This window comes from Dreissena polymorpha, chromosome 10 (genome assembly GCF_020536995.1).
Source record: "Dreissena polymorpha isolate Duluth1 chromosome 10, UMN_Dpol_1.0, whole genome shotgun sequence".
NCBI classification, from domain to species: Eukaryota; Metazoa; Mollusca; class Bivalvia; order Myida; family Dreissenidae; genus Dreissena; species Dreissena polymorpha.
Genome location: NC_068364.1, coordinates 27,655,226 through 27,669,795, shown reverse-complemented (window position 1 = coordinate 27,669,795; position 14,570 = coordinate 27,655,226). Strand labels below are relative to the sequence as shown.

The 14,570-nt window shown below is 36.8% G+C and overlaps 2 protein-coding genes across 2 annotated transcripts in view; one reads left to right on the top strand and one right to left on the bottom strand.

Moving 5' to 3' along the window:
• Positions 1–14,570, bottom strand: part of LOC127849000 (inversin-like) — a 166,473-nt gene that overhangs the window by 45,215 nt on the left and 106,688 nt on the right. The window lies entirely within an intron of this gene.
• Positions 4,731–6,794, top strand: LOC127849001 (uncharacterized). Its single transcript, XM_052381727.1, has 2 exons — positions 4,731–6,040; positions 6,647–6,794. The coding sequence occupies exons 1-2, from the start codon at positions 4,731–4,733 to the stop codon at positions 6,792–6,794; spliced, it is 1,458 nt and encodes a 485-aa protein (XP_052237687.1).

Sequence of the window (14,570 nt, the reverse complement as noted above, 5' to 3'; positions counted from 1 at the left end):
GATCTACCGATGTTTAAATTGCCAATAACAAAACAGTACACAGAACAAAAGGTTTTGACGTGAAAAGCATTGTAGTAAAAATTGCAAACATTTATGTAAAGCTTATCAAAACATCTTCCATCGCAAACAGGATGTAATTCTTCATTGAAGCGCATTTCCATATTTAAATTATTAAAAAATAGACAATCGCATTTAATAGAATTGACGTCATAAAACGCATTACAAAGGCAAGTTTTAATAAAAAAAATGTAATATGCATTCAATTGCGCATCTAGTTAAAATGTGAAAACTTGTTAATAAAAATACAAACTACTATTAATAATTCAAAATGAAAGTGTTCTCATTTACTAAAATGCGTTCAAATTTCAAAATGAATTACACGGTGATATTTAATGCTGATACAACACATGACATTTCTGCATTGAAATTGAAGTCAGATTTGCTAAATATATAATGGCAGAATACGAACGTACATAATTGTTTAACGAGGGGGGACACGTGCAAAGTTCTGTGAAAACAAACGTTTAATGGGCATTTACATGACAGACACAGACAGAATAATTAAAAAGTAAAATTGACAACAAATATAATTATATAACTTGTTTGACACCACTAGAAATTATAAAAGAAATGAATCGTTTAACTGCATGAAAACAAACATGGAATAAGTTAATTGGTTTAAATGGAAGTCATGTCCAATTTAGAGGCATGCGCGGACTAGGGCTCCTTTATAAGAACACGCGTTAACGAAAGTTTTACGTATTTTATGATATCTTGTGGAAATTAATTCGTCGGAATTCAGGCGGTCTCAACGAACATAAATGCGTTTCTGCATTTTATAATTCCTGTCCATTCAGGCATATGTGGAACGATGTAAAGGGTTGGAAAACGTAAAGGGACAATCAATAAGTAAATTGAAACGTCAGTTGCATCAGCTGTAAATCATTTTGATCAGCACGTAGACACAGGACATAACACAGGATAGATACTAACACCACCTTATGAAACTAAGCAAGGGGGTTTAAACCGGTTTAAGGACACCCTCACCTAACAGATTTATTCATACAACATTTATGTGTAAATACTATATAACCTTGTAATATCATACATCAAATTACACTGCAATTAAAGTAGGCAAACGAGAATACGCTTAAATGTTATTCTAGGTTAATTACTAAATGGTCGTAAGCTTACCGAAGTATAAGAACTGCAACTGTTTGAGGGATGATGAAATTAAACAAAAAACATCAACTAAATCTCGTCTTTTTGTAATGCGCGTTAGAGATATATCATCTTGACAAGCGTTTTATGTGGATATTACGTCATTACTCGACGCGTGCTTGTGAGGTCAAGGTCACCAAAGGACCGAGTGGATTTTTGTTTGTGCTGACCAAAGACCACCTCATGAAAAATTAACCTCTGTCATGATCAATGTTCTGGAACGACTGTTCCATTTATTTCTGTTTTCGATTCATCCCCGAGCCGTGTCGGTTTTTGTATCGATGCTTTAATAATAGTATAATGTAACCTAGTATTGAACCGGAAACGTCTGGTCGGGCATCCCGCACATTTATTTTCTTGTAATTTCATGGCTTTCTTTAGTCCACACAGTGTAAGGATATTGTGTTTATATTGTTAATTTAGTCATATTGGTAATAATGTTCATTTTGCATAAGTTCAGAGTTTCTTCTTGAATATTTCACAGTAAAGTTTACCATTTTCAAGATTCGTACTCAAACCTATTCGTACTTGTGTTAGGTTTATATGTTCTTTAAACTACTGGTACACGTTAAAATAGATATTGTATTGTAATATCACTAGTCATAAAAGTATTTTAATAAGTCTACGTCATTCTAAACCTGTTTTCTGTGTATTTTCAGTCTTTTACCAACTTTTTGGTCGTAACGTCTACTACGATTAAAACGGTTAACTGGCAAGGCGTTGTTCTTTGAATTTGTATGATTCCACCAATTCCTGAACTATGGCCCAGCACAGTAAAAGAACTGTATAAGAACTATACAACCGCCATAAAATATGACCACAAGAACTAGTTCACGTATCAAAAAGTTTACGCAACCAGCGATGGAAATTTACGAAGAAAATGTTCAAAAGTTCAAAAACACTGTTAATCCACTTTTTGATGAAATTGAATCTATTACTCTAATTGATATACCGAAGGGTGATGTTAAACGTCTTAAAGCAGTGGAACGGGACTTTCTAACTAAGAAGAAAGTATAAGAGGCAAATGCTAGTGATTTTTCAAATTATTTGTCAAGAACATGTACAGTAGAAAGTAACATTGAGAACATTTCACTCAAGAAGAAAATTTCTTCTATAGAATTTAATGTACAAGAATTCTTGTGTAAACTTAATGAATCCATACAAGAAATTGAGGATAATGAAACAGAAGTGTCTTCAGTTGCATCTGGTAGTTCTCGGATATCAGCTCATTCATCCGTAATATCAGTCAAGCTGCAGGCTGAAGCAGAGGCGGCTAAGACGAAAGCGCTATTCGCTGAGAAGGAAGCTCAATTAAAGAGAGAGAAAGCTGAATTTGAAGAAAATGAGGCAATTAGAAGAGCTGTTGCTGAAAGGAGGAAAGCGGATTTGCAAACGGAGCTGCAGCTACTGAAAACGAAGGAAGAAGAAGCAATTGCCATAGTAAAGGCAGAAACTTTCGAAGGAAGTGTGCATTCTATTGGTAATAAGTCGGTACTTTCGAAACTTTCCTGTCATTCTCCATCATCTCAGGAAAAGGTTGCAACTTTTTTAGAAAATTCTTCTAAAGTGTCAGAACAGCAAAACATTTTAAAGGTACAAAATGTACAGTCAGAAAAACAAACTTTAATCCATGATGATAGTTCATTTCTTATTCCGCCTGAGTTTGCACCACCACCACCTACAACAGAGCAACCATCACTCTTAGTCGAAAGCATAAATGACTTCAGTAAATACTTGCTTAAAAAGGAACTTCTACTGAACAGGTTATACCGGTATGACGAAAAGTGTGAAAACTATCTGATGTGGAAGACAAGTTTCAGAACTGTAACAAGTGAGCTTGACGTGACAGCATTTGAGGAATTAGACTTGATGATTAAGTGGCTAGGTCCAGAGTCCTCCAGACAGGCATCTAGTATTCGCGCGTCATGTGTTGGCAGTGCTGAATCTGCAAGATCACGAATTTGGGATCGTCTAGATGAGAGATATGGAGCAGCAGAAAGAGTTGAAATTGCTTTAAGGCAAAGGCTGCAGGCTTTTCCTAGACTTAATCCTAAAGATTCAAAAGCACTTTATAAGTTGTATGATTGTGTGTCAGAAATTAACTTTCTGAAAGATAACCCCAAGTACAAAGACATGTTTTCTTTCTATGACACGTCGTATGGTGTTTCTCCCATCGTGGCCAAGCTTCCCATACATCTACAAGAGCGGTGGACGGTTAAAGCTTCAGAGTACAAAATCAGGCACAGTGTGCCGTACCCACCATTTTCATTCTTTGTGGAATTTCTGAACTTGCAATGCAGGATGAAGAATGATCCTAGCTTTGTGTATGAAATGACAACTAGCATAGCCACACCTCAGGCCCAGAAGCGATCCCTGGGTGTCAGAGTGAACAAACTGAATGTTGACACAAATCAAAAAACTTACACACCAAGTAGGCAAGCAAAATTCAAGTGTCCATTGCACAACTCCAACTCTCACATGTTAGCGTCATGTAGGGACTTTAAAAGGAAAAGTTACATTGATCGAAAGAAGTTATTGAAAGACAACTTTCTGTGTTTCAAGTGTCTTGATGATTTCCATGGCTCATGTCATAAAGAATTGAAATGCAGTGAGTGTGGCAACAACCACCACACGGCCATGCACTTTACTCCAGCAGTGTCGTCAAAGTATGGCGGGGAGCCTCAGCAGCGGAATAGAGTACCTGCTCCCCAAGGTGTATCAAATTCTCCATCCGTGAACAGTTCATGCACTCAAGTTTGCGGTACCCCTGGCTTTGTCGGGAAGTCGTGTGCTAAAATAGTTTTGGTGGAAATTTCTAGCAAACAGACAGGACTGAAAATGCAAACGTACGCATTGATCGATGATCAATCAAATAGATCGTTGGCTTCACCTACACTTTTCGATGAATTGAATGTCAAGGGTGATGTTGTTGAATACTCAGTTAATACATGTAACGGCATTGAAGTGAAAAATGGCAGAAAAGCCACTGATCTAGTTGTAACAAGTGTTAATGAAATAGTGTTTCATATGATATGCCATCAATGCTCGAGTGTGAAGTGCCTAACAACAGAGATGAGATTCCTACGCCAGAAGTCGCCCTGGCGTACTCCCACCTGAACGATCTAGCGCCACACATCCCACCAGTCGATCCCTCATGTACTGTCAACCTTCTGATTGGAAGAGACCTTATAGAAGCACACCATGTGATGGATCAGAAGATTGGGGCATCAAATATGCCATATGCTCATAAACTTCCATTGGGCTGGGTTATTGTGGGCGAGACTTGTCTCGGTAGTTCGCATATTACAAACAATGTAAATGAAAATAAAGCCTACATTGTAGGTGATGGGAGAGCCTCTATCTTGCCACCATGTTCGAGTAAATATGTTGTGTCTGAAAAATGTGAAAATGACAATGTTGATCAAAATAACTGTTCAAGCATGTATATCATTGATAATGGTAGATATTCACTGTTTATGCCATGTAACAATGTTCATGAGTTAGATTGTATGACTTATGATTTTGTGTTCGCATCTTCTGTCCGTGATGAGAAAGCGTCATTGTCCATTGAAGACCGTGAGTTTCTGTCCATTATGGACAGTGAATTCACACTAGGTTCCGACAGTAAATGGTCCGCCCCACTTCCATTTAAGTCACCACGACCCAAGCTTCCCAACAATAAAGCCCAAGCTTTTCAAAGAGCCAAATCCCTCCAAAATAGTCTGAACAAGAACCCTGTTAAGAGACAGCATTTTGTAGACTTTATGGGTAACCTGCTTTCTAGTGGTCATGCAGAACTTGCTTTTAAGCTAGCAGATGATGCTGAGTGTTGGTACCTACCTATCTTTGGAGTCTACCATCCCAAAAAGGTTGATAAAATTCGTGTTGTCTTCGACTCAGCTTGTCAGTATAATGGTGTGTCGCTCAATTCTGTGTTGCTCCAGGGTCCAGACCTAGCAAATAGTCTGCTTGGTGTCTTACTAAGGTTTCGTAGGGAACAGGTAGCAGTTTCAGTTGATGTAGAGCAAATGTTTTACTGCTTCGGTGTCAAAGAGTGTGACAGAGATTACCTTCGGTTTCTATGGTATGAAGATAATGACCCCTCAAAATCTCTAGTTGAGTATCGCATGTGTAAACACGTGTTTGGGAAAAGCCCATCTCCAGCCATAGCAAATTATGGTCTGCAGAAATCAGTTAAGAATTCTGACGAAGATGTCAAAGAGTTTGTTCGGAGAGACTTTTATGTGGATGATGGTCTTACTTCTTGTCCTACGGTTTCAGAAGCCAGGAGTTTGATTGAACGTACCCAAGCTTCACTAGCAGGGAAGGGAATTCGGCTTCATAAGATATCTTCAAACGTCCCAGACGTTATGAAAGGGTTGTCTCGGGAAGATTTGTCAACAAACTTGAGCCGTCTGGACTTTGATCTTGAGAGTTTACCTACTCAGCGTAGTTTAGGACTTCAGTGGGACTTGAATAAGGACTACTTCCTGTTCGATTGTCATATTCAAGATAGACCCGTCACGAAGAGAGGCCTTCTTTCAAGCATTCATAGTGTGTTTGATCCTATCGGCTTTTTGTCGCCAATTTTGATCAATGGCAGGCTGATTTTAAGAGATGTAATCGCTAGCGGTATAGAATGGGATTTACCTCTGACCACAGAATTTGAGGCCAAGTGGTACAATTGGCTAGGCAGTTTAGCAGATTTGGAGTGTGTGAAAGTCAGTAGAAGTCTGTTCAATGTGTCACTTTCAGAAATGTCCAATCCTGAACTTCATGTATTCTCAGATTCGTCAGAAAAGGCAATAGCAGCAGTAGTGTATGTGGTAGGGTGTTCCAGTGCTGGTAAAAAAAGGCCAGTTTTGTGATGGGTAAAGCTAAGGTCGTCCCAGCTAAAGGTCATACTATTCCTCGTTTGGAACTTTGCGCTGCTGTTTTGGCCACAGAGCTGTACACTTTAGTTTCTGAGAATCTTGGTGTCAATATCGCCGATACTCATTTCTATACAGACAGCAGAGTAGTGCTAGGTTACATAGGAAACCAAACCCGTAGGTTCCATACTTACGTCAGTAATAGAGTTCAAAAGATCAGACGTGTAAGTTCTCCAAAGCAATGGAGGTATGTAGCAACAGACAAAAACCCTGCAGACATCGGTACTAGAGGAGCCAGTCCCAAAGAATTGCAGGATGGCTTGTGGTTGTCAGGTCCAACTTTCCTTTGCACTCAGGAAACCCCAATGTCGAATGAGTTTTTTCCACTTCTAAACCCACAATTAGATGTTGAAGTTCGCACAGATGTTGTTACCATGAAAACGTCTGTTGGTAGCAATGCTCGCTTGGAAACAGACCGTTTTGAGCGCTTCTCATCTTGGAGTAGATTACTGCTTGCTCTAAGTGTTCTAGTGCATGTTGTTTCGTCTTTCAAGAAGTGTTGTAGTCAGAGAGGTTGGCATAGATGTTCCATCTCTAGTTCCCCAGAGAGTAAGTCTAGAGCTACTGAGGTTGTGCTCCGAGAAGTTCAGTATGATTGCTTCAAAGCAGAAGTTGATGCTCTTTCCTCACAGAGCCCTGTAGGTAGTAGTAGTACTCTGGTTGCATTGGATCCATTTCTGGATGATGTAGGATTGCTGCGAGTTGGTGGACGCCTGCGTCAGGGTGACTTTCCAATAGAAGAGAAACACCCCATAATCTTAGCCGCAAAACACCATGTCACTAAGTTGCTCATACGTCACTACCATGAATCCGTTCAGCACCAAGGGCGCTTATTCACTGAAGGTGCAGTAAGGCAGGCAGGTTATTGGATTGTTGGAGGTAAACGTGCCATTTCCTCTCTCCTTTTCAATTGTGTGACTTGTAAGAAGCTTAGGGGTAGCTTTGAGAAACAAAAGATGTCAGACTTACCCTCAGACAGGTAACAGCAAAACGCACCTTTTTCATATGTAGGTGTAGACTGTTTTGGCCCTTGGCAAGTTGTATCGCGTAAGACTAGAAGCTCACAGGCGAGCGCTAAACGTTGGGCAGTGCTTTTCACTTGTCTCTCTGTACGTGCAGTTCACATAGAGGTAGTCGATGAAATGTCATCATCAGCATTCATAAATGCTCTTAGACGCTTGATCGCCATTCGAGGCCCAGTTAAGATGTATCGTTCAGATCGTGGTACAAACTTTGTAGGTGCTACAGACCACATTGGAGTAGATGTGATTAATGTAGAAGACGGAGACACTAAAGACTTCATTGCAAAAACAAATAGTGTTTGGGTGTTCAATTCCCCCCACAGTTCACATATGGGGGGTATATGGGAAAGAATGATAGGGGTTTCCAGACGCATATTAGAATCCATGCTGTCAAACACTCATACCCTTACCCATGATGTCCTAGCCACACTGATGGCAGAGGTTAGCGCAATAATCAATTATCGCCCCATAGTACCTGTATCCCCTGACCCAGAGTGTCCTGAAGTTTTGAGTCCATCTGCACTTCTCACCATGAAACTTGATCTTGACCAACAACCAGTTGATGAAATGTCCCTTAAGGACCTGTACAAAGACCAATGGAAAAGGGTCCAGTATCTTGCAAACCAATTTTGGTTAAGGTGGAGAAAAGAGTTTCTCCAATCCCTGCAAACAAGGCCTTAATGGCATCATGATCAAAGTCCCTTAAAGGTCAATGACATAGTCCTCCTGAGAGATTACGACGTACCCCGCAATTGTTGGCCCAAGGGACGGGTGAACAAAATCTTTCCAAGCACAGACGGAAAGATTCGCAAAGTTGAATTGTGTATCATAAATGCCGAAGGAAAACAGAGTTTCCTTGTAAGACCCATTGTTGAGATGGTATTGCTTGTGAGATATTAGAAACACAGTAAATGGTGACTTACTAGTGTTTTCATTGAATAACTGTTGAAATCTATATAGGCTGTTATAGATTGATATGATGTCACAGTCATTGTGTGTACATAGATGTATGTTGAACATTTCTTTGATATTGTGCCATTAATTTTTGAAATTGATAGCTCATTGTTTTGGGTAAATGAATGTGTGTAATTTTATTCACAATGTTTTAAGACTTAAAAGACATTATCTTTACTTGGCTAAAGATAATTTTGAATGGCATTGGTTAAATGCAGTATTAATGTAAGACTTATATATGATATTGAATACTTAAAAATGGTCATATGCATTTCATTTGAAAGGTTGTGCTATTATGTATTGAGTATACACTAGTTCAATGCGTTATGTACTTGTTAGTTTTAATACTAAATGTCTACTTTCATGTAAGATTACTCACTTCAGGGTGAAAGATTATTTTTCAGATGTAACAATGAAAGCATCTATGGTTCATGCCTTTTCACATTTCAAAATATGTCTTCATTTTGTAACTGTTTTTAAAGATGAATGTAATTTTCTTCATTTTATGCATAATGATGTTCTATGCACAAGAAGTTCAATGTATATAATACAAAGATACATTAAGAATACATCTTTACAGCAATTAAAGCTAAGGCATCAGGATATTTTGAGAATTGTAATTGTGTAATTTAGTCTGGTGTAGTGTTGTTAGAAATAGTCATCACTTTGCTTATAAGAAGAAACAATTTTGATTTGTCATTAAGCAATGGTTAGTTTTTTTTTTCATTTTTCAAAGAATTCGATACCGTATTTACCATTTTAAGTGAATACCATATTTGTTCTTGTAAACAAAAGGTAAATTGGGTCATATCAAAATTTTCTCTTTTGATGTTTCAATTCAATACCATATTTACTATTATCAGTTAGTACCGTATTTGCTATTGTCAATTGTTACCGTATTTATTCCAAAGGTTGTACCATAATTTTTATGTGAAATTCAGGATTTTTATTTTTTCGTGTTTTATTTTTGATAGCGATTCCAAATTATTGTCATCGGACGGGGAGTGTTCTGGAACGACTGTTCCATTTATTTCTGTTTTCGATTCAACCCCGAGCCGTGTCGGTTTTTGTATCGATGCTTTAATAATAGTATAATGTAACCTAGTATTGAACCGGAAACGTCTGGTCGGGCATCCCGTACATTTATTTTCTTGTAATTTCATGGCTTTCTTTAGTCCACACAGTGTAAGGATATTGTGTTTATATTGTTAATTTAGTCATATTGGTAATAATGTTCATTTTGCATAAGTTCAGAGTTTCTTCTTGAATATTTCATAGTAAAATTTACCATTTTCAAGATTCGTACTCAAACCTATTCGTACTTGTGTTAGGTTTATATGTTCTTTAAACTACTGGTACACGTTAAAATAGATATTGTATTGTAATATCACTAGTCATAAAAGTATTTTAATAAGTCTACGTCATTCTAAACCTGTTTTCTGTGTATTTTCAGTCTTTTACCAACTTTTTGGTCGTAACGTCTACTACGATTAAAACGGTTAACTGGCAAGGCGTTGTTCTTTGAATTTGTATGATTCCACCAATTCCTGAACTATGGCCCAGCACAATCAAAGATCACCAAACGACATTTTTGTTCTTCTAATACGTGTCAACGTCAACAAGCGATCATTTGACCTCTGCCGTAATACGTCTCAAGGCATTGTTGTCTCAAATGTGAAATTAATGTTTTTGATTGATACATCTGAGAGATTTGGAAAATCAAAATCTTTTTTTTAATGATGTACATTGGATTAGTTGATATTTTTCAAATACTTTAGTATGATAGGAATATACACGTATATGACATGCTTTTGCTATAAACATTGTTGAATTGATTAACAAGTTAAACATCTTTTTTTTCTAGACTGTTTGAATTGTGTGTGTTAAGTTGAGGTTTTCGCCGTTTTCAGTTATATCATGGCGGTGTACGGTTGGATGAATACGATTGACATAGAACTATTGTACATGAATTATATACGAAATATATATATATATATATATATTTGCTAAGAACATGTGCGTTCTTATAATCCGACAATCAGATTTTCTGTGCTCGTGTGTATTACCACTTTGTACGATTAAACATTGATTGTTAAGGAAATCATTATTGCCACGTGCCAGTTAATGACGTATTCCGTTGGAACGGTTGTATGGATGTAGTAATTAAGTTGATGTTTTACGACCATTAAACGGATGTTTAATTATTATTTTTCAATTTTTCCATGTATAATTTTACGGCAGCGGACCTTGTGCTGTTCGTTCGTGTGTCTGGGTAGTTATTTACGTGGTAACTAGTAAATGCTGTGGTTGCACGCATTTTGTACCTTCAACAACTAGTTGTGTTCAGATCCGATGGTATTTATGACGGTAGCTATGTTAAATTGGAAGATTTTGATGGGCCACTTAAAATTACAAAAAATATTTCAGTAGCAACCTTTTATGTATATTAATAGTCGTGTGTAGTGACCGCCATATGTATCATGTCTTTAGAGTACCAAATTCCTTTGACCCGGTATTGTTAATTCTAAATTTATATTGCAAAAACATATATGTATATGCCTGTATGTCATTGACCACTGTTGACTGCATTGTGTGTTATATGTATGTGTACTCATTGGTTTCAAGCCTAATGTATTCTGAAATAAAACCAAAATTCACATCATTCGGTTTAGAAAATTTTATAACGATTGTGTCGATAATTATTATTCAATTTTCACACAGCAAGATTGGAAAGTCAAATCCTACCTCAGACTGTAAATAACGAATTATGAACAATGCGATGATAACATCATTAACTTTAACAAGGTATTTGAAATCACGAACTACGAAGAAACTGTAAAATAAAAATAAAAATCAAGAGTTTTTTTTTCCATTAGATAAGATTGGACTTTTGTCTGATCCATTAATAAATAAAAAATTGACACTGCAATCTTTCCTTCACATTATCATCAGCTTTTACTGTTGAGATTTCAACGTCAACGGGAAGAGAGGACTTTGGGTGCATAAATCAACCTTACGGATCAACCCGATGTATCATGAAGAAGTATCAAGATTGCAATTATAACTGTTGAGGGCACACTATACTAAAATATTTCCTTAACAAACAATGTATAAGCAATAACTTAAACACAAATTAAATACAATCTTTTGCGCGTAGAGACCCCCATAACCATACATTTTCTTAAAATGCATTCCAAGCCAAATAGTTTTCAAGCATAGGTCATTTAGTATGTAAGAAAGAGCTTGACGCGAACCAACGGACACTATGTTACGGCCATCTTTTTACCGGCAGTTGATAACGGTTTCCCGCAAACTTTAAAAGTCTCATGTAGTCCCCAACCTTAAAGCAAAACACTGAATTTAAAAACTGCAATGATGTTTTGTTATGATCACGGCGTTAAAATGAACTTTATCTAAAATAGTATATGTTTTAAATAAATGAAATTGTTAAAATAATGTGTTGTGATTAAATGAGGGTATTTAAGAGGAAGTTGGACTAATTCTGGCTTGTTTTATGACAAAGAATGTCGAATAATTTTGCTACTATATTGAGGACGCAATATAGAATGCACGCCAACAATGCTCAGCACATTTAGGAAAATAAGAACCTAATTATGGGTCCTCCAATTGTATGAACAAGAAGCTGAATGTGATTTTTTGTTGTACTGCTTAAAATTATGAGTATGAACCCTTTACTGTTCAATCTACAGCCTGTGTGATCTTACCATAAATACCATAAAAACGGAAAGTGTAATCATTGATTAGCTTGTACAAACTGCACATGCTTATCTGGGATGCCACTACAGGTACATGTATTAAGGCTGGTTTTTCAAGGCAGCAACCTGGTTACCTGGTGAACAGAGAAAAAACATTTAAACAAGTTAAACTGTAAAATGCCTGCAATACCTCGACAAATTACATCATCTCATTGCAAGTCGTCGGGACTGAAGATTTCCAGGATGAAATGTGAATAGAAACCCTAACTTACCCTTATGAAATCTATACTCGCACTTACAAAAAAAATTAGAATACTTACGAAATCAAAATCTCATGTTCGCCTGTACATGCTTATGAAAAAGGCTTTTATTTATAAAATAATTATTTTTAACTTTTCAATCAGCAGAAAAATAGGCATATGTATACCATTGTAAACAATCATAATTCTTAAAAATTGCAATTGCATCCCTTTGATTTTTTTTCGAAAAAGATTTTTAGCCCTCACAAAGGTTTAATGAAAACTGCATGATTGTATAAAATACACAAAGTAATTTATTTGACCCACTAGATCCAGATCCAAACCTGGCATCAACCACTGACCAGGTTTAATGAAGATTGAGTCCTAAATATGGTTTCTAGACTGTTTTAAAAGATTTTTTTCTAGACTGGTTAACAAGATTTTTCTAGACTGGTTAACAAGGTGTTTTCTAGACTGGTAAAAAAACTTTTTCTAGACTTGTAAACAAGTTGTTTTCTAGACTGGTTAACACGGTTATTTTAAACTGGTTAACAAGTTTATTTCTAGACTGGTTAACAAGTTTTTTACTAGACTGGTAAATAAGTATTTTTTCTGAAACATTCAACCTTGTTTTTGGACACTCATGACCCAAATTGATGCTTGGCTTAGATATTATCAAGATAAACATTCAGATATGTGGCCTCTTAATTGATTAACGGGCAAAATATTGACAATGTACAAATACAGGACACACAATTGGCTCTGGCTGTTGCACCGTTAATATGACATTTTATCAGTCATTATCAGATAATATTTTATGACCATCTTGTCAATAACTGTATATATTTCATATCAGTTTTCGACCTTGTCCTTACACAATTAACATATGACCAATATATTTGGTGTCATTTAACGTTTCAGTTTACCAATCATATGTTTGGAGTTGTAAGAAATCAACACTCTTGTATTCTAAGTGAAGGGCATCTTGTTTTACAAAAATGTTCTAAAAAATTCTCCTTATGAAATAATTTTTCATCCCTGATCAAATTACAACATAAGCCTTGCATAACCATCTGAGGTCGACCTTTATGGCACCTTCTGGAAGCCTAGCAATCAAACAATCAGATCTGTGCTTTCAAAGTATGAAAGTATGAAGTATGAAAAAGAAATTGAAAAAAGTTAGATAAATATCCCAATTGATAAGTGTTAAGTGTTAAGAACTGTGAGGCTCAAATTCCAATTTCATAGTCTCGGTCCTTTTCCCTAAATGTTGAAAAGGCCACAGAGTATGCCATATTTAATACAACACATTGTTTCAACCTTCTGTACCTGTGATGGAGAGAGCTCTCTGCTTCATCTATATTTACCTGTGATTGACCCCCTTTTTTGGACCCCTTTTCCACCTATTTTTACCTAAGATGGAACCCCTTGTTGTACCCCCTTTTTTCACCCCTATTTTCCTGGTTTGGACCCTCTTTTTTCAACCCTATTCACCTGTGAAGGACCCCTTTTTCCAACCCTTATTAACTGTAATAAACCCCTTTTTGGACCTCCTTTTCCACCCCTTTTTACATGTGAAGGGCCCCTTTAAGACCCCTTATTCAAACCCCTATTTACCTGTGTTGAACCCCTTTTTGGACCCCTTTTTAAAACCCCTATTTACCTGTCATAGACCCCTTTTTCAAACCCTATTTACATAATATGGACCCCCTTTTTTGACCACTCTTTAAGCCCTTATGTACATGGGAAGGACTGCGTTTTACACCCCTATTTACCTGTGATGGACCCCTATTCTGTCCCCTATGTACCTGTGTTGGAAAGAAATCCCTGCTCAAGGAGAAACTGAGCCACCTCATTATGTTCACCCATCAGTGCATAGTCTAGTGGGGTGTACCTGAAATGAAAGGTAACAAATATGGATATGGACCGGTTATCATGATAATTATCATTAATATGCTCTAATCAGGAGATAACATTTCTGTATCCACTCATCTGACTTTTGAATATGTCCCGCAGCTCACAAACAATATCAAATCTTCATCATACGAGTAAGCAAAAATTTCCTCCTGAAACTAAGGGATACAGTTAGACCAAATTGACAATGATGGTCTATCTTATCTTAAATATTGAGAAAAAGTTCAGTCAGAACGTTGATTTAATTATGTTCATCTTCTGTATGTATGCACCTATCCTCTGTGAACTCCATGTGATTGGGAAATGTTCTGTACTCAATGAGCAGTTTCCCAGCGTCCAGATGACCTTTTCTGCATGCCCAGTGAAGAGCAGTCATCCCCTGCAAGAATATGTTCAAAAATTGGTCCCATAGTTTAAAAAAAATCCAAATAAAGAGAAGGTTTCTGGGATGAGCATTCATTTCGTGCAAAGAAATAAGTTTGTTACTTGTTTTACAAAAATAAACTTATCTAATGAACCTCATTCTGGGAAAACAGGGCTTAATGCATGTGGGAAATGTGTCGTCCCGGATTA

Coding starts and splice junctions, on each gene's coding strand:
- LOC127849001 (XM_052381727.1), top strand. CDS start 4,731: ATGACTTATGATTTTGTGTTCGCATCTTCTGTCCGTGATGAGAAAGCG. Junction 6,041..6,646: donor AAGGCAATAGCAGCAGTAGT/GTATGTGGTAGG, acceptor TCGTCTTTCAAG/AAGTGTTGTAGTCAGAGAGG.